At 33.8% G+C, this 24,979-nt stretch overlaps 1 protein-coding gene across 3 annotated transcripts; it reads right to left on the bottom strand.

Moving 5' to 3' along the window:
• Window positions 1–1,030: 1,030 nt before the first annotated feature.
• LOC100918774 (L-threonine 3-dehydrogenase, mitochondrial) lies at window positions 1,031–24,979 on the bottom strand. Of its 3 annotated transcripts, none has more exons than XM_031950903.1 (9): window positions 24,876–24,979; window positions 16,161–16,360; window positions 14,468–14,510; window positions 11,111–11,181; window positions 7,442–7,591; window positions 7,168–7,340; window positions 5,818–5,908; window positions 2,961–3,230; window positions 1,031–1,737 (listed from the first exon to the last, which is right to left on the bottom strand). In XM_031950903.1, exons 2-9 carry the CDS (start codon window positions 16,339–16,341, stop codon window positions 1,598–1,600), a joined length of 1,119 nt encoding a protein of 372 aa, XP_031806763.1. In that variant the 5' UTR covers window positions 16,342–16,360; window positions 24,876–24,979; the 3' UTR covers window positions 1,031–1,597. The 3 variants fall into 3 exon arrangements, with proteins under 3 accessions (XP_031806763.1, XP_003759131.1, XP_031806762.1); XM_003759083.2 differs by having other exon boundaries at window positions 24,852–24,966; XM_031950902.1 differs by lacking the exon at window positions 24,876–24,979 and adding an exon at window positions 24,567–24,825.

The raw sequence follows: 24,979 nt of genomic DNA on the forward strand, positions 1-24,979 counted from the left end.
GCTCCTTTCACTGTATATAATACTACTGCTTCAGACACTGCCCCCTTTCTGATGTTGAACAACGCCTAAAGATTTTTGAGAGCAAGAACTTTGTTTTCTAGGTCTTCAGTAGCCGTAGCTGAGCCCCGTGTATGAACAGGTAGCCAGGATCTCTATGAGGTTACTTCCCGGGATGATGACCGAAACAACAGGGCTGGGACCATTACTGTTTCCAAAGCTTTTGAGTTCAGGACCCTGAATCTGAACTGTTCCCTTCAGGTTTTGAGAGATGATGATCAAGGTGGTTTGACTTTCCTGGCAAAATGTATTCTAGATACCACTTCCAGTCTCTACAAATCAGTACTGAGATCAGTTAACAAGGCTTAACTACTTACTAGGTACTAGTGGTAAGACAAAAATGAAACACACCTAGTTCCTAGACTTTGGGGAACTCAGAGATAATAGTTTACAAAGTACTTTCACATATATATATATATTAAATCCTATGGAAGATGAGGTAGCAACGTATTATAATTTTTGGGTGTTTAGATATAAAATAATTAAATTTTGTTTTTGAAATAATTTTTAAAGTAGCATGGATCAAGTCATCTTTTTTACATGGAATTAATTATCATGGATTTAATACACATCTTTTTCCCCCCTTTTTTCTGAAAAGGAGCATGGCATGGTAGAGGATTATTGACTTTGGAATCATGGACCTAAGTTGGCCTATAATAAAAGTCATTTACTTTTGGAACCTCAGTTTTCTAAAATGGGAATTATATATGTGTGCATATGTGTGTGTGTGTATATAATCTATTCTTATTATTCTATAACAAAATTATTATAAAGCTTTTAAACTGATGACCAATAGCAATATATCATTTGCAAGTCTTTTAAATAGTCTTTGATCAATAAACTGTTTCATCACTTGAAGATTTTTACTTTAATACATAAATGAAATAAACAACCCCCTATATTAATTAAATAGTGACACTCTAATTTCCTGTAAATCAGAACTATTTATCTCAAGGATGATGAAAAACACATGTAAATATCTATCTATATATTCTTTATTTTTCATTAAGAGTCTCAGAGAGGCAAATTTGAGCAAACAGGAAAGATCCAATGATTCCTTATAACAATACAGATTTTCCCATATGTTAAAATGCATAAACCCAAGAATTGTTTTTCCATTTAAAGCAGGAGTCTTCACAGATCCACAAATCTCCAAAAGGTTTGTAGATAGATTTCAGTCCACTAATTTGAATGTGAAAAAAAAATACATCTTAATCTTAATATAATTGATTTTCTTTTAATTCCTACATATTTTATTTTAGTCATTTAAAACATGATTCTCCCAAGGGGATGACAGGAACGCCAGATTGACTGCCAGAGGGGTCTGTGACACATACAAAGATTAAGAACTTCTGTTTTAAAAGGACTGGGAGATTGATTTGAGAAGTCTTCTACCAAGTATGTGAGCGATTTTTAAACCCAAGAGCCAATTATAATTGGTCAGTTCAAATAATGCCTAAGGTACAAGGCTTATAATATGGTAAACTAATTTCAGAATTTCTTTCACATTCCCCTGGGATTCAGGAACCATTACTTTGGGTTAACTGGCATGAGCAATTCTGGACTCAGAGTTATGAAAATTGAACATAGTTGTCACCAGTTCAGGAAGATCATAGTCATGTTTCCACCCCCAATCCTTTCGAGCATTGCTATCATCAAAATTCATTGGCCAACTGTCAGCTAGAATGAAAAAAAATACAAATTACCAGTGTGATATGTGCAAATATGTGCAACATTTATGTGTTATAGAAGCCTATTAATAAAATAAGGTGCTGCTGCCAATCAGAATTCCTTCTTTCATAGGAACCTGAAGACCAAATAATTAAGTAGTGATGTATCCTTTTGCTTGAAGACTCCAATAATGGAAGCACTATGTGTGAATCACTCTAATTGAATATTTTTTAATAATAAACTAAAATCTGTCTCTATATCTTCCATTGCTCCCAATTCTGCTTTCTTGAGTCAAGTAGAGTAAGTCTATTTCTCCTTCCACATGAACCCTTCTGATACTTTTCTGGACACTCTTCAGCTTACCCATAAGGTCCTTCCTAACATGTATCATCTAGAATTGAATGTAATTATCTAGATGTATTCTAACCAGTGTAAAAAAGCAGAACTATTATTTTCCTGTACTAGATAACACGTCTCAATACTGTCTAAGATTATAGTTTCTCTAGATGTCATATCAAAATGCTGATTCATGCTGACTTTGTAGTAGAGACTAAAATCCTAGAACTTTTTCAAACCAGCTACTGTCTGGCTGTAACTTCCTCTCATGTAGTTGGGAAGTTGATTTTCTTTTAATCTGTGTAAAACTACGTTTTCTTTGGATCATGGTTTTTCCCATCCAATGTTAACTATTTCTTCTCACACTGCTTAAGATAGCAACTCAAAACATGAAACATATTTCTATTTGTTTGTTTAATATACAATTTAATTTAACGATAACCAGCTCTTAAAAGTAACAAAATGCAAACCAGTTATTTAAAGTAATACTAATAGTACAGGGATATATGATTCTAGTCTCATTTTTTTTTCATCATTTTACCTACCTTATATTGTAAAACTCTAGAGGGAAATATCATAATTGTCATCTCTGACAGATTCTTGTCTGAATCAGATTTGAATTCAGGTCCTCCTGACTTCAGGGCTGGTGCTCTATCCACTGCACCACACTCTGACAGATTCTACTAGAGAGCTGGTCATCTCCTTCCATCAGCACCTCTAGGGATTAGCTACAATGATCTTGAGAGGATGAACACTGATTTCTACAGCTTTCCACTAACTTAAAACTTATCTGTACCACCTAAAAACCATCTGAGATCCATGTGAGATATGGGTAGATAAGTGCTAAAAGCAGAAGCTTAGTTTTGATTATTTTAAGTAATCACAGGTGTACTCACCTATGGCCTGGCGAACTGTATCTACATTATATGTGACTTGGAGCTCAGGTACATGCTTGACAACTTCCTGTGCCAGCTCTTCAGGGGTAAAACTCATGGCATTGATGTTGTAAGTCCTCATGGAGAGAGAATCTGCAGGAGCTTCCATGATTTCCAATGTAGCTCTAAGGCAGTCATCAATGTACATCATGGGAAGCCGAGTGTTTGGTTTCAAGTTACATTGAAACTTGCCACTTTTTATAGCATCATGGAAAATCTGAACTGCATAATCTGAGAGAGTCACATTATTTTAGGAGACAAAGGGAAATTTATCTTCTAAAAAAGTTCATGCTATCATTTAAATATTAAAATTAAAATCTACTTCACTCAGAACAACTTATTGCAATATCAAATATATTACCAGGATTCCTGAGTCTGATCATACCCATTATTTGATAAACTTAGTCCATAAAAAACAAAACTTTTGATAAACTTCCTGAAATATTATGCAAAGCCAATTGTAATGCAATATTACATTAATTAGTATAAAAACTGGCTACATTGAAAGAATAGCAGAACTCTAACAATGTCTTTCACACCACCACCGGGTCCCATATGTTTTGAAGTGTGGCTAATTGAAATATTATGGGCAGATTCTCCAATTGATAAATGGTCAAAGGATATGAACAGACAATTCTCAGATGAAGAAATTGAAACTATTTCTAGCCATATGAAAAGATGCTCCAAGTCATTAATCAGTGAAATGCAAATTAAGACAACTCTCAGATATCACTACACACCTGTCAGACTGGCTAGAATGACAGGGAAAGATAATGCGGAATGTTGGAGAGGATGTGGGAAAACCGGGACACTGATACATTGTTGGTGGAATTGTGAATACATCCAACCATTCTGGAGAGCAATTTGGAACCATGCACAAAAAGTTATCAAACTGTGCATACCATTTGATCCAGCAGTGTTACTACTGGGCTTATATCCCGAAGAAATCTTAAAGGAGGGAAAGGGACCTGTACGTGCACGAATGTTTGTGGCAGCCCTGTTTGTAGTGGCCAGAAACTGGAAACTGAGTGGATGCCCGTCAATTGGAGAATGGCTGAATAAATTGTGGTATATGAATATTATGGAATATTATTGTTCTGTAAGAAATGACCAACAGGATGATTTCAGAAAGGCCTGGAGAGACTTACACGAACTGATGCTGAGTGAAATGAGCAGGGCCAAGAGATCATTATATACTTCAACAACGATACTATATGATGACCAATTCTGATGGACCTGGCCATCTTCAGCAATGAGATGAACCAAATCAGTTCCAATGGAGCAGTAATGAACTGAACCAGCTACGCCCAGTGAAAGAACTCTGAGAGATGACTAAAAACCATTACATTAAATTCCCAATCCCTATATTTTTGCCCACCTGCATTTTGGATTTCCTTCACAGGCTAATTGTACAATATTTCAGAGTCCAATTCTTTTTGTACAGGAAAATAACAGTTTGGTCATATATACTTATTGTGTATCTAATTTATATTTTAATATATTTAACATCTATTGGTCATCCTGCCATCTGGGGGAGGGGGTGGGGGGAAGGAAAGGAAAAATTGGAACAAGTGCTTTGGCAATTGTCAATGCTGTAAAGTTACCCATACATATAACCTGTAAATAAAAGGCTATTAAATAAAAAAAATATATATTATGGGCAGAATTTGCAAATACATTATGGTTACTAATAGGCTTAAGCGAGATGGGTTCTATCAGTCTCATGTGAAGTACTTTTCCTGGGGGATGACAAATGTAAGCAATAAATAAATAAGAGGAAGATAACTGAAAATTATTTGATATTGCTTGAAAAAATAATAAAGTAGAATAGATTTTAAAGTAGGACCTAGAATCCAATAAGGATACTAAAGGGTTCAATAAACCCAACAAGAACTGATTTTTTTTTTTAAATAAAAGGCAGAAAATAGGTTTAGACCAATATCTCACACTATAAACCACAATAAAACCCAAAAAAGAAATAAAGATCATACTATAACAAATCAGAGGAAATAGAAGAATATTTTTACAACTATATTGACAGTAAAAATTCATAAAAAGAAAGAAAATGATTCATGACAAAACATGTCACTGTAATTGCACTCCCCAAAAAATCACTAAATGAAATACAAACTAAAAAAAATTGAACTGCCAGCTCATACCCAACTAATTTTATCACAGATGTTAATGAGCAAGTGCATATTAATATAATAATAAAACAGGTATATTGATATAATACATTACTAGAAGAACTACAAACATTTTTCTATCAAGTAATAAGCAGCCCAACAATGGTATATTACTGCATTGTAAGGAACATGAACAATTCAGAGAAATGAGACTCAAACGAACTTATGCAGAACACAGAACAAAGAATCCAAGGAATATACAGAATGATAGTCATAATGAAGTTGAAGTCAACGTTAAATGATAATAAAACTCAGACCATATACTAGTTCTAATGTTGGCTACAGATGAACTGAGGTTAAAACGTAATTCTTTTTTTTACTAAGGAATGGTAAACTAAAAAAAGTGCAAAGCAATATGCACCATCAAAAATCATATCATAATATATTAGGCTGTTTTGCTTAACTGTTTTTTAAGTGAAGGAATTTAAAGAAGAGCAGGATATTGCTTAGTGGGAAGTAGCTATTACACGAAAACAAAATATTATCAATATAAAACTAAGTTCCCTTCATCTTATAGATGACAGTTTTACATTCCCCATGAAAGCTCTGCTCCCAAGATAACTTTAATTTTTTGAATGAAAACTTTTTTTAAAATTTGTTTTGAACACTAAGAAATAGAAGCAAATACTTACCAGTTGTTCCTCCACCAGGCTGGGAATCAGCAGAAATGATTCCAGGATACCTCAGGCACCGGAAGTCTAAACCATACCGGTAATGATAATACTAACAAAGAAACATAAAAATCTTAAAAATCAAAAAGTTTTAGAGAAAGCTGGCAAAGAAATGACTTACTTTCCTAAGATGATACACAAGATTCTATATTATTATCCTTTAAAATGTTCTAAATATAATAATTCAGTTGCTCTTTATATATTAAAATATTGTGTCAAATTCCTAACAAAGAAAAAAGGAATGTGAAAGCAATTGGAACTCTCTAAAGACTTAAATTTTTTCTATGGTAAATACTGAAATTAAAGCAGTCTATCTTTACATCTTGTTTTCTCAAAGAATTTCTATGATAAATAAAATAAGATTATCTTTTTGCAAGCACCCCAAAAAAGAAGAAAAAAGTTTTATAGTAGGAATCTGTCATCTTTTATGAGGAAGGACTAACACTGATTTTCTTGATGCCTAATAATTTATTACCGTGAACTGACAGAATACTGAAAAGGAAAAGTTGCAAACATAAGCTGTGTCAAGACTATTTCAGAATCAGAATTTCTAGAGAAGCCTAATCTATGTCATTTTAGGTATATGGAGATCATTTTCTTCATATGTAAAATGAGAACATTAGATTAAATGTCCTCTAAAAATATTCCATTTCTTAAATTTTCCAAGTTTAAATCCTAATAATTACATATAGTACCAAATGTATTCTTAAAAAAATTATTTGCACGTTCTTGAAAAATAGTAAAACAGATCTGTGGAATAGACTAGATAAGACAATCTAGAATCCAAGAGGCCTATACTGAAGATATACATTTAAGTCTGCACACAAGCTTTTATTAACATTAATACTTTATCTTCTTTAAATATGAATCTTTAGACATTCAAAATACTTAAATACTTCAAAGTTCTCTGATTTATCTCACTAATGTGTATATTTCCTCCCACCAATACAGAGCACAACCTAACTATAATTTAGTAGATAATGTCCAAGATTTGCTATAATTCTTCCAAAAAAAAAAAAATTACCTGATTCCATCAAATAACTTAACAGTTAAATTAGCTATGTAAGTCTTTTGACAACAGACATACAGCCTCTTGCACACTTGAAGCTTTTCCAAATTGCTAAACGTATAGCTAGTATAACTTTTAAGTAACCAAAGTCACCTTCAAACCTATGAAACATTGGAAAAGGCTTCAATGAAACAATTTAAAATATAAATGAAAAAGAAAAAAAAAAAAAAAGCCAAAACCTAAGAAGAAAGTGCTCTAAAGTGTTCTACTCATAGGATATATCTGTGTCAGGTTATACTTACTTCTCCTATGAGCTCTGCATGAACCTTAGACACTCCATACATGGTTCTGGGTCTCTGAATACAGAGATCAGGGGTTGGATTCCGTGGGGAAGAAGGCCCAAAAGCACCAATAGTACTAGGCACAAAGAGTCGCAGACTGTGCTCTGCTGCAATGTCCAGAACATTATGCAAACCTGAAACAAATAGTATTTATCAGGATTTAAAGAAACCTCATATGACCAAAGAACTAAAAAAAATGGTCCAATAATATTGGACAAAACCCAAGCAAGCTTACCGGTAATATTTACGTCTCTTGCCAACGGTACATTCGCTTCTCCAATAGCACTTAGTAGGGCACTATAGTGAATGAGCCATGTGATTCGATTGTTGACCACTATTTCTCGAAGGTTCTTATAATCCAAAATATCAGAATAAATAAATGGCCCTACAGTGGAGGCAGAATTAGTATATCATGACTGAATCACAAATATAAAAAAGAACTCAAGGACACATCTTGTCTTTTTCTTTCATTTTTATTGGGAACCCTTTCACACCCTATAAGTTCCATTGCTATTTATTTGTTAGTTATTTATTAATTCAATATTATGGCTATTTTATTGAAACAATTATTAAGCAGCTCATCATTAATAATGTAGAATGTTTATAGCAGGAGTTTTCTTTCTCAAATGACAGGGAAGAAGAAAAAGGGAGAATAGATTTTTGTTGATTGAAAAAAATTTTAGTTTTCTTAAATAATGTGTGAGATGAATAAAAGATTACTGCTTTACAATTACTATTATGCTACCTAAAACTTCAGAACTTTATTCAACTGAGTTTTCTCAGTTGCCTTTCTCTGCTTCTTCCAAATTTCTCAGCAGCAGCCTATTCTCTTTTCTGTCACTTTTTTCCCCATAGGAAGAGGCATTCTTCTCCCTAAACCCTACCTTTGATTTCATCCCATTCCCTCCAATCTTTTACAGGATCTTGCTGTAGCAATCATTCCTTCTTTCTCATTTATACTCAAGTTTCTCCTTCACTGGCTCCTTCCCATCTAATATGCTTAGGTCTTCCAAACCCTAAAAAGTGTTGTTCTATCCCAGTGGTCCTCAAAGTGTAGTCCAAAGAATTGTTGGGGTCTCTGAAACCCTTTCAGAAGGTCTACAAATTCAAAATTATTTTTTTTTCTAATATAGTAAATAGCTATAAATATAACCTATGTTAACAAAAACTCTTTGAACAGATCTTTAAGTTTTTTAATAACATGAAGATACTGAGAACAAAGATTTGAGAACTGTTATCCCATTCAGCTACAATCCCATCTCTTGCTTCTCTTTTCCTGATAAAAGTCTTGAAAAATCACTCTATACCTGTTTCCTTTACTTCCTCACCATTCATTCACTTAAACCCCTTCAAATCTGACTTTCCTCCCCAACATTTCACTGAAATTCTCAATGATTTTAAAATAAGGATGCTTTGACTTTTCTGTAGCATATAAATGACTGGCTCCCTCCTCTCCCTTTTCTGAATAGTCTTTCTTCTGTCCTGGATCTTCTACTTTTCTGTCATATATATATATATATATATATATATATATATTCTTTCCTTATATTATATTTATATTATTTCCTTTGATAATCTCATTCACTCCTTTTACCTTTCTGCATATGAACCCCAAACTTTTTATCTCTAGTTTAGACCCCTCTTTCAAGTTCCAGAATGACACTTTAATTGCTTACATAGTACTTCATGCTGATATTCCAAAGACACCTCAAAAAACTGAGTCTATCTTTTCCTAAAACCCTGCTAGTCTTCTTGACTTTTCTATTTATGTCAGAAACATCACTCTACCGAGTCTCCCCAGTTCAAAGTCTTGAGATTTTATTTAATTCTTTCTTTTTCATTACTTCTCATATCCAAGTTCTATTAGTTCAATTTAATTCAATAAATATTTATTATCAGTTCTACCACTGAAATATTGTCTGTATGTATTTCTTATTCTCTATGCCAACATTCTATTTAAGGGAGCCATTATTACCTGGACTTCTGCAATTGACTTCTTATGTATTTTCCCACTTCCACATCATCCCTTTATTTTTTCTTCCCTCCTATTTCTTACAGCACTTTATCCATACTTCTCTAATGAACTTTTAAAACATATTTTATTGTAATAATTTGTCATATCCTTGCACCTAATTGTAAGTCATGATCATTCTTATATTACTCAGAACTTAGCAGTATTCAATATGTAGCACTTGATAGAGTGTTTAATAAATAATTGTTGAATTTAATTTAAAAAGGAAAAAACAGAATTATTAAATTACTTCAAATGCTGAAACTCTTAGGAAAAAATAGAAATTGTATACTTGAGTGTTAGAATTCTTACAAGGTGCTAAGTCAGTGGAATTGATAGAGACAATGGTTGTTTAGCAGGGTGCTTAACAGTTCTCTAGATGTACTTAGTACTTATTAGAGTTCCACAAGATTCACACGTTTAAGAGAGGATATATAAGCTAGGAGCCTCAACCAGGATGGACTTCGGGAGATCAGAAGACAGAAGTCCACAAGCCCATCTCAGAGGCAGAGTCAGATTCATTCCAACTTCCACCTTTGTGCTGGCTGGAGACATTCGGAGGAGGAGAGGCTGAAGCTGGCAGAGACAAATAACAGAGCAAGAGCTCTGGGAACCAAGGAGAGAGATAGACCTCTAAGAAAGCTAACCAGGCCCAAAGAAGGACAAGACTTGGATGGAGTCAATAAAGGATTTGAACTTTTAACTCCTGGCTGTATTTGAGGTAATTATTACACTGAACTGGAACTAAGGCTGCTCCCAGAGAACATTACATTTTAGAGAAGAACATTACACTTGAGTGCAGAAATACATAACTAGAATGAACAATCATTCATAAACCACATTACTCAGATATGTAAAACCTTTTTAAAAATTAAGGTCGATGAATTTGGTTCTCAAGTGGAGAAATGCATCTCCTTTCATGGCAAAAATGGGAGACTAGGAATGTGGAATATTTATCTTTTGGTTAATATTTAACCCATTTCCTTTCTTCATCTTTATTACAAGGGATGATCCCTAAGTACCAAAGGAGAAGAAAAGTAATATTTGGAAATATGGGTAATGTGAAAATAAGATATATCCAGAAAACTAGAATAATTTTTTCCAATAAATAAATGTCAAAGAATATAACAGGTACTTAGTGTTAAATCCATTTTCACAGAGTAAAAGAATGAATTTACATGAAAATAGAGAAGATTCAGGTAGTAGTTGACATAAAGACTTCTATGAAGTTAGAGAATGTGGTCATTGTAGAATGGAAGATCTGCTGTATTTTTCCTTAGAAATTTAATACCAAGCAGACAAAAGTGCATGTTGAATAGTTTAGGAACCATCAAATCTAGAAACAAAATTACTGAGTTTTTAGAAACTACTTCCTTTTTTTTTTTGCCTTTATTTTTACTAAACTCAGATTCTACAAGATAATTTTAATCAGTTATAAAAATCAGAGATCATAAAATTCACTAGTTTTTCATCATAAAACTTTACTGAGATGGACATCAGCCAAATTCAAAAGAAATGTCTTGTTTTTGTGACACTTAAACAAGCAGCAGTACTACTAATAGAATTTCATAAAACACATGACAAAAATGTGTCAAATTTTAAGGCCTCTTTATTGTTTTTTTAAAATTTATTTAATAGTTTTTGACATTTTAATTTTATAAGATTTTGATTTTTATTATTTTGTCTTCTTCAATCTGACAGGTTATAAATGTACAAACACATTAAAAATATTTCCACATTAGTCATGTTTCCATTAATTCTTAAAACTAAATTTGTGTCTCAAAGTTACTAGTTCTGTATGGTTAACTACACAGAACATAAGAAAAAAACTGCTGAATAGCTCCTCTTCCCCCCCCTCCCCCCAGCCCCAAATGGTCTTGTCAAGTCTCTTACCACTGTAGTAAACATGATCGGGAGGTTTCCTAATGTCAGACAAGATCACATTGTCCTTTCCAAATTGTTTCCTGGAAGGAAAACCAATTGGTTAGCATTGTAAGTATTACAGTTCATCTGCTACCCACTAGTAAACTCCCTATTTTTCTGCCTTCCCCTGAATAACTTAATTATTACCTATCTCAAAGGAGCAAACTATCCTCAATCCCCTACCTTTTATTCTCTCTTTTTCCTCTTCATCATCTGGACCCTATCCATGCCCCACTCCAACCCTATAAACTTTTCCAATGTGCTCTGGAATTCCCATTATTTGGAATTGTTCTTCTCACACCCTATCAACTTGTATTCGTTGAGAGCTGGCTTCCCATAGACAGCTCTATACACTATAATCCTGGCCATCCTCTCCAAAGTTGTCTGGTTCTGGAGGAGTTATTGAAATATTCTTTTTTCCTTTCGTTGCTTCCACCCTCTCCTTTTGTCATGATGATTGAACAACCTCACTTTCGATGTTCATTCTATACAAATATTTCACCCCATATGATCACAATGGTTATTATATACTAGCACACTGATCATTCTCAAATAAAATTGTATACTAGAACACTGATCATTTTCAAAAAATTCAGCACCTGACTTCTCTACAACTCCTTCGAGGATTTCAATTTTAATGAAAATGCTCTTTTATATTCCCTAATTTCCTTGTTATTCAATTTACTCAGATCCTGCTATTTAATTCTGCATTTCACCTTAGAGATATTAATGCTTTGGATACCACAGCTACTCACAAAATGTTCTACTTTCTCATCACTCAGAATGAAACTGTTCCAATGATTAGATCTGATGGTCTTTCTTAGTGTCTCCTCTTCTTGACCTATAAGCTGTATTTAACATTGTTCGCCATCTTTTTCTTATGGATATTCTTTCCTCTTGGGATTTTTGTGTCACTACCTTTTTCCTGGTCCTCTTACATGTCTTATCACTCCATTTCAATCTCTCTTTTGCTGGCTCGTCATAGATATTATGCCTCTGTACCTGATTAGTTTCCAAATACTGCCTTTTTCTATCTCTATAACATTTCTCAAATCTGTCCCATTCTTTCTATTTACACTGCTTTTACCTTAGCACAGGCTTTCATCACCTCTTGCCTTTTGATTACTACAGTCTCCTAGTTTGTCTCCCCATCTTAAATTCTTCACCATTTCAGTGCCTCCACCATGCTGCTGCTAAAATTACCCTTCTTAAACACAAAATCATGTCATTCCCCTAATCAGCTAATGTGAGAAGCTTCTATAATTGCCTTTAGAATAAAATATAAACTCTTTTCTTTTTTTTTTGGGGGGGGGGGAACAGGAGGAGGTATAGAGAGAAAGCTTTTAAAACCCTTTATAACCTGGAACAGCCAGGTAACCTAGTAGATATATAGATTCTGGGTCCAGAGTAAGGAGAACCTGGTTTCAAATCTAATCTCGACACTTCTAGTTGTGTGACACTGAGCAAGTCACTATCTTTGCATATTCACTGCACAAGTACTCACTTCCCTGCGTTCTACAATAGAGACAAACTTGCCTTCTCCCTGTTCCTTTTATATGGATATGAATAATAATATTCATCTTGGTTGTCCCTTCCCTATCCCTGAAATGCAAACTTTCCTCACCTCTGGGTCACAGAAGCCTGGCCTTCCTTCAAGACACAGCTCAAATATCATCACTAACACTAAGTCTTTCCTGATCCCAAATGCTAAATATCCTCTCTCATATCTACCTTTTAATTGCCTTGTAATTATTTTTAAAATTTTTTTAAATTTTTAAAATTTATTTTATATATCCTTTTAGATGTATACAATATATCCTCTAATACATTTATTTTATTTTATTATTTTGGGGGAGGCATTTGGGGTTAAGATTTGCCCAGGATCACACAGCTAAGTGTCTGAGGCCAGAATTGAACTTAGATAATACATTCATTTTAATAAGAACTATGAATTTTAAGATCTTTGTTCTTTATTAATAATTATCTTTATTAATAAAATTTTATTATTTTATTTATTATAAATAATCTTTATTAACAATAGCTATAATTTATATAGTGCTTTAAGATTTGCAAAGCCCTATATAACAGTCATATGTATATATAACATATTTAAATATATATACTTAAATATATTTAAATATACATATATCTAAATATATATAGTTAAATATATTTAAATATATAATACATATTATATATATTTAAACATATAATTTAACCCTCATAAAAACTCTGAAGAAGACTCAATTATTATCCTTATTTTACAGATGGGGAAATTGAGGCTCAGAGAAATTAAGTGCCTGGGACACATAGCTAAGGGTCAGGAGCATCTGAACTTGGATCTTCCTGATTTCAAGTCCATCACTCTGTCCACTCTGCTGCCTAATGACTTCATCCAAAATACTCCATTCCCACTGTGATGAATAAAACCCCCAAGAGACAAGAGTTTCTAGATAATTGGTAACCAATTTGCTAATTAGTGATCCTATAATCAATAAATTAACAATCACTGATTTCTTTTGTCAACCAAAGGCACAAGAGAGTCTGAATCATCTTAAATCAGGTATGTGCCTCCTGACAGAACTTCCTTGATAAATGAAAGTCAACCCCAATTGGTGGGCATTTAATTTCAACTCCTCCTCCTGAGAACTGCTCTAAAATCTAATGGAAGGGATCAAGGACAAGGAGTTCCTCCCCTAGGCAAAGGTCCAGCCAGACCGGATTCTCTTCTCAACAAAAATTAGGTTTTCATGTTGGGTGAGGTCCTTGGGAACTAAGAGTAATCCTATCACTCAGCCATTGCCCTTCAGAGACAGACTGATCTTTTCAGGAGTTGAGTTTTAATAGAAATAGAAGGAAAAGGACAGATCACCAATTAATAATTATTAATATAACATTTTTAAATTTATTTTTAATAATAGCCTTTTATTTTCAAAATATATGCAGATAGTTTTCAACACTGATCCTTGCAAAACCTCGTGATCCAAATTTTTCTCCCTCTTTTCCCCCCACATCTTCCCCTAAACAGCAAATAATCCAATATGTATTAAACATGAGTAATTCTTCTATACATAATATATTAATGTTTCTCACCAAGCATAATTATCCAGTTCTACTCCTCAAAATACTTTTTCTTCTTTTTCATTGCTCTTCTTTTTCCTGCTCTATACTTAGATTTTCTTCAAGTCTTTACACTTTCCTTCTCCTTTTTTTTTTCAATTTAGAGAGAAGCAAATCAAAATAATAATATCAAGTAATTTATCTAGGACAATAGACAAGAGGAAAAAATTGTTACCTAGCCTGGGTTAATTTCTTAGGTTTCTTTACCTCAAAAGTTTAGCAAGTCCCACACCAAGTTGTCCAAGACCCCCTGAAATGAAGAAGGAAAATTGAAAATTAAATTCAAATTCAATCAACTTTTAATTACCCTTGTGTGAAATACATGCATATTGCTATATTAAAGGCAATAACTACAGACCTTATCATAGACTAGGTTTAAGTTTGTCAAGCATTTAACATTTATTATTTCGTTTTACACTGATATCTACCATGTGAGAAAGATACTAGTTAATATTATTATTTTAATTTAACAGTTAAAGAAATTTGAACTTAGAGAGTTTAAGGGACTTGTCAAAACCACACAAATATTAGAGTTGGGATTTTAACCCAGATCTTACAGATTCTAAATCCAACTGACCATGACCCACAATTGACAGAAGAAACAATTCATAACAATTTCTACTTAAAAGAATCAACATTTAAAACATTTATCTCCTCCAATCTAAGGTAAATATGAACCACACAGGTAAACTTAGGAAACTAGTCTAAATTCTTAAACATTTAAGAATGAAAAAGCAGGGAGATAGGGGATAGAGCAAAAAACTGGACAATCTCCTAGAATGTCATACACATGCACAAAGTGGCATCCATTGTTTTAAAGGGCTATGCTTTTCCAGAATAATCCCCAATGTACATTCCAAAGTTAAATATTAACTATTTTGTTACTGTACAAACAGAAAAGCAATGGTCCTTGTTCTCAAGGAACTCAATCTAAAAAGGGCAGACAGCCCATATTGGAAGTTTCAGCTTCAGGTTACATGGAAAAAGTCAGTAATTCAGAAGGTATGGCAAAGCAATCATTGTATCTTTTTTTTTTTTTTTTTGTTAAGCATTTGACAGTGTTAAGGACTTTCTTTTCCAGATCTTCAGAAGATGTAGCTGTTGAGAAGGCAGGGGCTTCAATAACTCTACAGAGGGTCAGTTGCCAAATAGAAGGGAAAGGAGTTGGAGAGAGGTAGTGTCATTCTAGGCTTGAGATGCCAGTATGGTGATGAGATTAAAGGTGATACACTTAACCTGAAACTGTTCCAGGGAATTGAGACAGGCAAAGCAATTGAAGCCAAGTAGAATGAAAGATATTGAGTTTCATTTTGGATTTTTGGAGTTTGAGATTCCTACAGGACATTTAGTTTGAAATGTCAGTTGACAAGGTCAGTGCTGAATTTGGGAGTTAAAAGAATTACAGATTAAGTTCAGCTGGGTTATTTCCTAATAGTGTGATCTGGACAGATTACTTGCCCTTGAATTTCAAATTCCCCATCTAAAAAATGAGGAATTTGCTTTGTCTATTTCTTAAAATTGCTAAGGAGATCAAATGAAGTGATGTAAATGTAAGTGTTTTGTAGAGGATGAAGAATGTGTTCATTTTGTTAATGTTGTTTAGTCATATCTGACTCTTCATAACCCTATTTGGGGTTTCCTTGACAAAGATACCAGAATTCTTTGCCATTTCCTTTTCCAGCTCATTTTACAAACGAGAAAACTGAGGCAAACAAAGTTGACTGACTTGCCCAGGGTCACAGGAAGTATCTCAGGCCAAATTTGAATCAGGAAAATGACTCCAGACTGGCATATTATCTCCTGCACCATCTAACTGTCCCCCAGAATGTGGGGGAAATATTAAATATATAGAAATATACAAATGCCAAATAAGAATGAAACAAAAGTTCTGAAAACCAACCTGTTATTAGTACTCGTGGATGCTCTCTATTAGAAAAAGGTACCGAATGAAAATTGGCATCAGATGGAACTTGGCGAGGTGAAATAGCCAGAAACCGAATAGGCACAATGGCAGTTGGACATCCACAAACAGGTTTTTGTAGCACCTGGCTGACAACTCGATTTAGTAAAGCAACTGGCATTTTTGTCTTCCACGTATCCCTGTGAGAAGAAGCAGAGTTGGTAAATATTACAGACACTTTCAATTAATACTTATTTAGCTATTGGCCTAGGATAATTTGCTCAATCACTCACTGCCCAGAACCTAAAAACTAATTTATTAGAGGTTTAAAGGACTGTGGGTTTATCATAAAATATCAAATGCTGACCACAAAAAAGGGGGTCAAAGTGTAATGGGTCACTATATGAGGAGTTAGGACTTTAAGTTACACAGAGGATTAAATAGATCTTTTGACTTGAAATTTATTTTTTCCAATTTGTCAGTTCCTTTCAAACATTAAATCTGAATTAGTAAATGTTGAATAGTCACACACACAAAAAAAATTTAATAAGGAATGCTACAGGACAAAGCTGTCTCAAATATATTACCTCTTAATCATCCCCCCCCTTCCCCCCCAAAAAAGGAAACTTGCTTAAAGCACAAACATTATTCCTTTAATGAAAAATAAGCAGATGGGCTTATGAAAAGACTCATATGTTTAAGGGATATGTGAATATTTTTACTGCTATATTCTAGAAATAGACTTCTGCATACTACATAGACATTTTCTCATCCTTTCTAATATATACACTTGAGTTTTAAATTACCATTCAGACTGTATATATATGTATAAAATAATTAAACCATCTCATGACTAATTCAATAATACAAGCTATTTTAATTATCAGTGCCAGTAGTGATATAAAGACAAAGAAAATGATCAACTTAGCTATGCTACTGACTAATTTCAGTGTCTTTCATACTAAGATTTTGGCAGTAGCAAATTGCATATTACATATGGGAAAGATTGTTTTTACAGATTTTTGGATCTTATTTCCTATTCAAAAAATGTAATTAGTTATAAATATTTTCAACCAAAAATTTATATAGCAATCATAATCCCAAATCATTTCATCCACTATTAGTCTTTCTACCAAATAAAGACTGAACTATATAGGGCATCTGATCTGAATCCACATAAAATGCTAAAAAGGAATTTGTGTCCCTTTTTAACATAGTAGTGATATGACTAAAATTAATAAGGTAAAATCTTTTTGTTTTCAGATAAGAAAAATCATATTTTCCTAGTGCTATAACAGCAAAATACTAACCTCTGGGGTACAAGCCAACTTTTTCTCAAAGCTAATTCTAGTTCCATTTAGTCCCTTCTTCCTGTAGCCTTTCCTAAAAAGGCTATCTTTAAAAAATCATGAAATTTAATCTACAAAGAATAAAAAAAAAACTGCACATAATTTAACCAAAGTCCTACATGAACACCTTTCATAACAAAATGTATTTTGTAAGTTTAAGATACACTATGCTACAACATTAATTCAAGAAACACTTAAGATAATTAAGTAAATATCAAATATAGACACAGTTAAGAGGTAAAAAGATACTCTAAATGCGTAAAAATATGAAAACGTTCCAAACTTTTTATACCTGTTTCAAAGCCTTCTTAGCTTTATCTGAAAAAAATATATATAAATCTAGATTTTGAAAGACAAATCAACAATTCACAATTGTTTTGTTTGCTTAGTTTTTTTTTTTTTTAATGCTGAAAACTTTCAGGTTAACTTGAGGGTATTCCAACATTAAAAAAAAAAATTTCTTTAAATCAATTTTTGACCTTAAAACAACTTTTTATTTCTTCACTTTAGCAAACAAATTAACTAATCAACCAAAAGTGAGGAAAAGATTGAAGCCTATCTATTTTACATACATGGCTTGAAAATATATATAGCAATCTCTCTCTACTAAAATGATGGCTATCTTAAGAATAAGTTTTGAAGTAAGTAATTTTAAATTTGAAGGAAAATACAGGAAAAAAATATTAATTTTAAGAAGATGCCTTCTCTTAAGGCATTTTAAGATGCAGCCAAGAAATCTGTTCTGGACCTCACCCACATCAGGAGAAAGAATTCAAAGAAATAAAAGAGAGAAGGGAAAGGGAAGTTAGAAAAATAAGCACTAAATAAGGGGATCATATTCATCTTAAGCTTTGGTTTCAAAATAAAAGCTGTCATGGTTTCTAGCTAAAATCACAATTTGAAGAAACTATAAGCTTTGGAGTATCTAGGCAGTGCGATGGAAAGAGTACCACTCATGGAGTCTGGATGAGCCCAGTTCAAATGTGTCCTTAGACATTAGATACTTAGTAGCTATGAAACATTGAGCAAGTCATTTAACCCAATTGCCTTGCCAAAAAAAAAAAAAAAAAGAAAAGAAAAGAAAAAAGAAAAAAGAAAGAAAGGAAAACATTTCCTTGAAAATAAGGACATGTAATCTATAAAATTTCCTCTTAGCTAAAAAGTCTAAGTTTTAAACCATGTTGATTACGTTAAGAAAATCACAACTATATTCATTTTTATTTCATTTCTTTAGCATTTTTGTTCAAAATAGCATCATTGACATTTTTCTAGTAGAACACTATTTGTTTTCTCTTAATATTTTTGTTGTCCTTTTCATTTTAATCAGGTAGCATCTTAAATTTTCATGCAGAATTATCCAAATAACTATGCCCCTATTTTGATACACAAAAAACAAAAGATATTTTAGATACTTAGATATTTAGATTTTCTAAAAAAAAGTTTAGAAATTCTTTTCTAAAAATATTTGCATTATTCAAATATGCGCTCAAGTTTGGACTGTATGATTTGTCAGAATTTTAACCATTCTGGCCTTACTTTTATTTCTTTTGCAATGTTGGCAATACTGCCAAGAGGGAAAGATTTGTGTAAGTTAACTACAAATTGGACTAATCACAATTTTAGGATGAGAAATGGCCTATACTAAAGGGAAAAGGAGTTGAAATACTAAATGTTTAATTAAAAATTATTTTACTATATTATCTGCAAAAAATCAAAATGATCAAGTAAAAGCTATTTTTCACACATAAATGGGCATTTATTGAAATGGAATTTTTTAAAAGTTTTTTTATTAAACTAATTTGAGTTTAAAGTGGGGGGGGGGGAACAAAAAGACTAAGGCTTCCAACAGTCAAATGAAAGTGGTCTTATATTCTCAAATGTTTACATGTGAAAGTCAAATTCTAAACTTGTATTAATTCCCTTTAGAATAAAAAGTTATAATAGTGATACTAAATCTAGTTTTATTAACGTATGCATACCAAATATACATAAACAAGCACTTTGAAACTCAAAACATGAATATACTCACATATACTATAAAGTCAACAACTGCTCCCTTCTAACATTCCCAACGAACCTGCTATCTGTCCATCCTTTTTCCTCAGTTGAGAAAACTCTTTACTATGGGGTTTTTACTTCAAGCTCTTTCAATAGCCAAATTGCAAAAGATTTTTTACATCTGCTTCACAGAATCCCTCACTTCCTTTAAAATGCACTTCTATAGAAAATCTTTCTAGAGACCTCCAGCTTTGAGTTCGCTCCTGCTCAGACTCTCTTTCTCTGTCTCTGTCTCTGTCTCTCTCTCATAGGTATCTACCTTCTATTTGCACCTATAAAATCTAGTCCATAAATACTTGTACATGATATATCTCTTAAAAGAATGTAGGCTTGAAAGTAGGGATTTTTTTTTTGTATCCCCAGTATTTGCCTGACTCACAGAAGATGCTTAATAAGTAAGAGTTGACTACATTTTCCAAGAGCCAACTCATGGCTTATAATGGAAGAGGTTCTACAAACTACAAACTACAGTTGCTAAAGAAGTTATCCTAATTCTTGTTTCATCTACAGTGCTACTGATAAAAACAGAAAAACTTCCAAATGAGTAGAAAACTCCAATAAATATTCAACATAAAACCACAAAAATTTGTATAAAAATTGTTTTATGTCAGCTCAAATTTTAATCTATTGATTCCTTTTACAACACCAGCTCATCATAAATCCAGCAATTAAAATACTTCATTTAAACAATCTGAACTTTCCAATAAAAATCATATATTGCTGAGCTGCTGGTAAGAAATCTGAGAAAACTGTAGTCACCTTGCTCAGCTAATTCTTAAGGATCCTGCATCCTGACAACTTCAACTTAGTAATAATGAGTAAAGGGTGATCTCTGCTGCCCCTTGGTGGAAAGATAGGCATCAGACATCAATGTGGATTTAAAAAATTATTCACACATGCACAATGTAATTTTATATTATATGGTATTATATATTATTATAGCATACACTTATATGTACTACAAATTATTTTTTTTAATTTACTTGAAGTAAACAAAACTTCCTTTTATGCAATTTATTTACAACCAGGATTTAAGTCACAAAAATCACCAAATCTTGTAAGTAAAAAGTGCTCCTAATAATGATCCAAGTAGCATTCTTCCAGAACTATATTTATAAGATCTCCAAAAACGAATGCCATAAACTACAATAGTAAGTCTACCCCAGCATGGCATGACAATTACTGTCCTTCAAAAACTTCAAACTTTAAAAGAATAAGTCATTTCTACAAACAATAACAACATAAACTACCTTTTTTCATTTTTTAATTATTTTAAAATTCAGCAGTTCTTAACTTATTTCAGCATGATTAGTTACATGATAGTTATAATGTGTATTTTTATATGTTTTGTATATTATGTATCATATAAATATTATATACAAAATATTATAATATTATGTATTTTAAATTATGCACTTAAACACATTATTCTAAGAAAAATCCACTGACTGCCAAGATCAATAAAGCAAAAAGAACTTCTGGTTTGACTACTTTTTTTTTTTTTTGAGGCAATTGGTGGTGTGATTTACTCCAGGTGACACAACTAACAAATGTCTGCAGCTGGTTTTGAACTCAGATCTTCCAGACTTCATCCTTTGCTCCACTAGCTGATTCAAGTTCCTCTTTTAAATAGATATTTTCCAAAGCAGCGCTGTGGAGAATTAATTAAACAGTTTTCTTATCCCCCTAGCTCTCTTTCTTGGCATTTTTTAAAAGTTTCCCAAATATATTTCACTACAACTGGCCTTAATATAATTGAATGTCCTTGCAAATGTGAAAATAATATTAGAATAGGAATTGTAAGTTACAAGTTACTCTCTCTGTTGTAGGACTGTTTCTGGACAAATTTAAATTGTGGAAATTTTATGAACCAGCAGGATATTTTTAACTCTATTTGTTCAGTTATTGTTATTTATAAGACATGTGATGCATAAGAGTACACTTTCATTAAATTTTTAACATTTGTTTCTTCCTTCCAAACATGTTTTTTTAAAAAAATGAATGGTTTAGAAGCTATTGTCCAAAAATAAATTTAGAAAATTTATTATTCACTGTTTTTGAAATATTAAGGAGAAACTTCAATAATTTCCCTTTTAATCTGAGTCTAAATTTTCTTTAGCAAAGAATAGCAAAATAAGGAGACTTTATTAAAGTCATGTGGATAAAAGATGGGGTTTTATATATAGGATGCAGAAAAATTATATCTTCAAATTCTGATACTTTCCTTATCTCAAGTTTTAGTTTTAATCATTGTAATATGAATATGACAGTTCTTTGAAGCACCCACAATTTACTAAGGCAATGAGCTGACTAAGCATTCAGCTGTAAAATTCAAGATATCTGTGTTATACATTGTAGAGAGCCAGTATTGGATAAGCCATGTACAGGAAGAGTCCAGTCCATGTATTACTTGAGACCTGTTCTCTATAAGGGGAACAATTCAAAGCATAGGCTCACCACCTCCCTTAACAATGCATGAAAGACTGTAGATAAATTTAAGATAATCTTGATGGAGAATGCATGTGGCAGGAACTAGGCATCACAAACTATACTATTTATTTAATTAATGTTCCAGGAAAGACCTGGAACTCATCCCGGGAATCTTTAGCAATGTGAATAGAAAGCTCATCTGTTCATTTTTCAAGCTCTTTGTCCTTTCCTTCTGTTGCATTATTTTGCAGAATATAAAACAAATACCTTGGTATTGATAAGCACCACAACCATGCTATTTACAATTCTGTTTTCACAAATACCTTGCTATTGATAATTTCTGTTATTTAAGACTCTGTTACAATAAATATCTTGGTATTGCTAGTTAAGGTGGAACTGAAATGTCATATGGTCTATGTATTAACCCTGGAATGTATATGGATTTTCACCTGGAGGTAGTTGGTGTTAATGTAACACTATCTTAAAGAGTATATAAACCCTGACTCTCAGATTTATAAAGGAAGATTGCAAAACATCTCTTCTGCCTGGCCTCAGATATTCAATTCAGATTCACACTCTCGGTATTCACTGGAACTGGACTCCAATAATATCTAAAGTTTAAAAAAAAAAAAAAGCTGATTTCAAAGATTTCGTTCTGAATCCAAATCAACTACTAAATCAATTACTAACATTAGAGTTCAGAGAATAACATAATAAAATGTAGCCATAACTGTTTTCTGATTGCTCTTATCTTTCCAGATCACCAATATTTTGATTCCTCATGTGCATTTCAAAAAATTGATAAAATTAAAAAAAAAACTTTGCCACATTCCAGATTGTTAGCATTTACTAAGTTTTTACATCTTACAGTACCCTAAGCACCCAAAAAACATTCAATGGCAGTTAAGATTAATACACAGCCTCCAAATTGTGAATATTTTTTTCCTACAAAATAATGCAACAGAAGGAAAGGACAAATAGCTCGAAAAATGAACACCTGAACTTTTTATTCACATTGCTAAAGATTCCCTGAATAAGTTCCAGGTCTGACCTGGAACAATTAATTAATTAATTAAGACCTGGAACATAATTAATGATTCTTCTGATAGCAATAGTATCCAAATACAATAGAATTGTTGCCCAAATTAATAGGTTCTACTTTTTCTTCTATCCTTTCAGCCATTAATGTTGATTTTTATGGTTGTTGTGCAGTCCTTTTGTTTCAGTGTCTGATTCTTCTGTGAGGCTATTGGGGGTTTTCTTGGCAAAGATACTGGAGAGGTTTGCCATTTCCTGCTTCCACTCATTTTTACAGATGAAGAAACTGAGGCAAACAGGGTGAAGTGATTTGCCCAGGTCCTGGTTAAGTATCTGAGGTTGGATTTGAAATTGGATCTTCCACTCCAGATCTGACAATCTATTCATTGTGCCACCTACCTGCTAACTTATTAGGTTTTTAGTAAGTTACTTGCTGAATTGATAAACTATGAATAATCAACTTACTTTAAATGCAATTAATTTTCTTGATTATCCTAGGTGATAAAAGTTTACTGAGTACCCAGGAGCCGCCCAGAGTGCAAAGAGACTCTAGAGATATTACCTGTCAAATGTAACGTCTTGCCCTCTTCCCCGCAAAAAAGTTAATTAACAGGGATGAGACATCCATAGTCATCTACCTATTACATCTAGGTTTAAGGATGAAAGGCCTCTACTTCCTCCTGCTCGCAGGAGGAAAAAACCAAGGAGCTGAAGAGGAAAACATTCCCAAAAGAAGTTAGATTCCTCATGTGTAGAAGAAGGAAGTGGACTAGATAACATCTGGAGTTCCAGCAAGCTCCATGAGGGCGGGAGGGAGGGGCAGAAGTCTGTGACCAGGAGACTAAAGCCTTCAGATCGGGGTCGGTGACGCCTTGCCATAGAATGAGCTCCCCACTCCTCAACTGAGTTGTCATTTCAGTCCTGTCCAACTTTTCCTGACCCTATTTAGGGTTTTCTCAATAAAGATACAGGAGTGGTTTGCCAATTCCTTGCCAACCTTCTCAGTTAATCTACCTGTAAAATGGGACAGAAACCAATCTTCTGCAAAGGGCCATTTTAAAGAGACTCCCACAACCTCCAAAGAGACTAAGCGCTTAGACTGCTCCCATTCTGCTAGGAAGGGGTAAGCCAGCTAGCTCGGGATAGTTTTATTTAAGAGGGCGAAGGTGGAAGTCTTTTCTGTCTTTCCGGTGTGAGAACACTCGGAGGATGGAGGTGCTTCTCTGATCTCTCCCTTGGCTAGGGCGTGGGCATTCTGGGGAGCCCGAGCGTCTCCAGGTCTGAGAGTAGAGCCAGATACAAACAAGTCAGCCCCGCCCGCAGTCCGGTTCGGAGACAGCGCGTGCTCCTCAGGCCCCAGACGCAGCCTCTCCCCTTGCCCAACCTCCTGTACCTGCGGAACGAAACACCAGCCCAAGGTGTCCCCGGGAACCTTTCCTGAAAACGCAGGTGTTGAAACTTCGTCCAAAGGCGCTCAGGTTTCTACCTTTTGCACTCCATCGCTCGGGACTCGGGAATATTCAAAGCCTACCTTCTCAGCCTGTTTCTTTGGACGCCGCTGCCTCCCTCGCCAGATGCTCTAGAATTTGGATTCGCTAGGTCCACCTTGTCGGTCGGTCCTTCCCCAGCCAGGAGTTCTAGCGTTAGGAATCGGGAGTGGGACCACTTGCTCCGCCACCCGACTTCAATAGAAGCCGCGCAGTCCAGGAGATGAAGCGAGGATCTCCAGCCTCGCTCCTCCTGCCAAGTTTTCCCTCTCCTACCCCTCCCCGCGGTCTTTCTCCCTGCCACCAATCGCCTCTCTGGGCAGACCTACCAAGGACGTGACCGGGGCACTTACACCTGCTCGCGGGATCTCTATTGTCATAGCAATATCCTTGCGCAGTGTGTGGGGACTGAAGACTGGTTTTCCGGAGTCACCTTCTCTGCCCCACCTGGTTTCTT

This window comes from Sarcophilus harrisii, chromosome 2, assembly GCF_902635505.1.
Source record: "Sarcophilus harrisii chromosome 2, mSarHar1.11, whole genome shotgun sequence".
In the NCBI taxonomy this organism is placed as follows: Eukaryota; Metazoa; Chordata; class Mammalia; order Dasyuromorphia; family Dasyuridae; genus Sarcophilus; species Sarcophilus harrisii.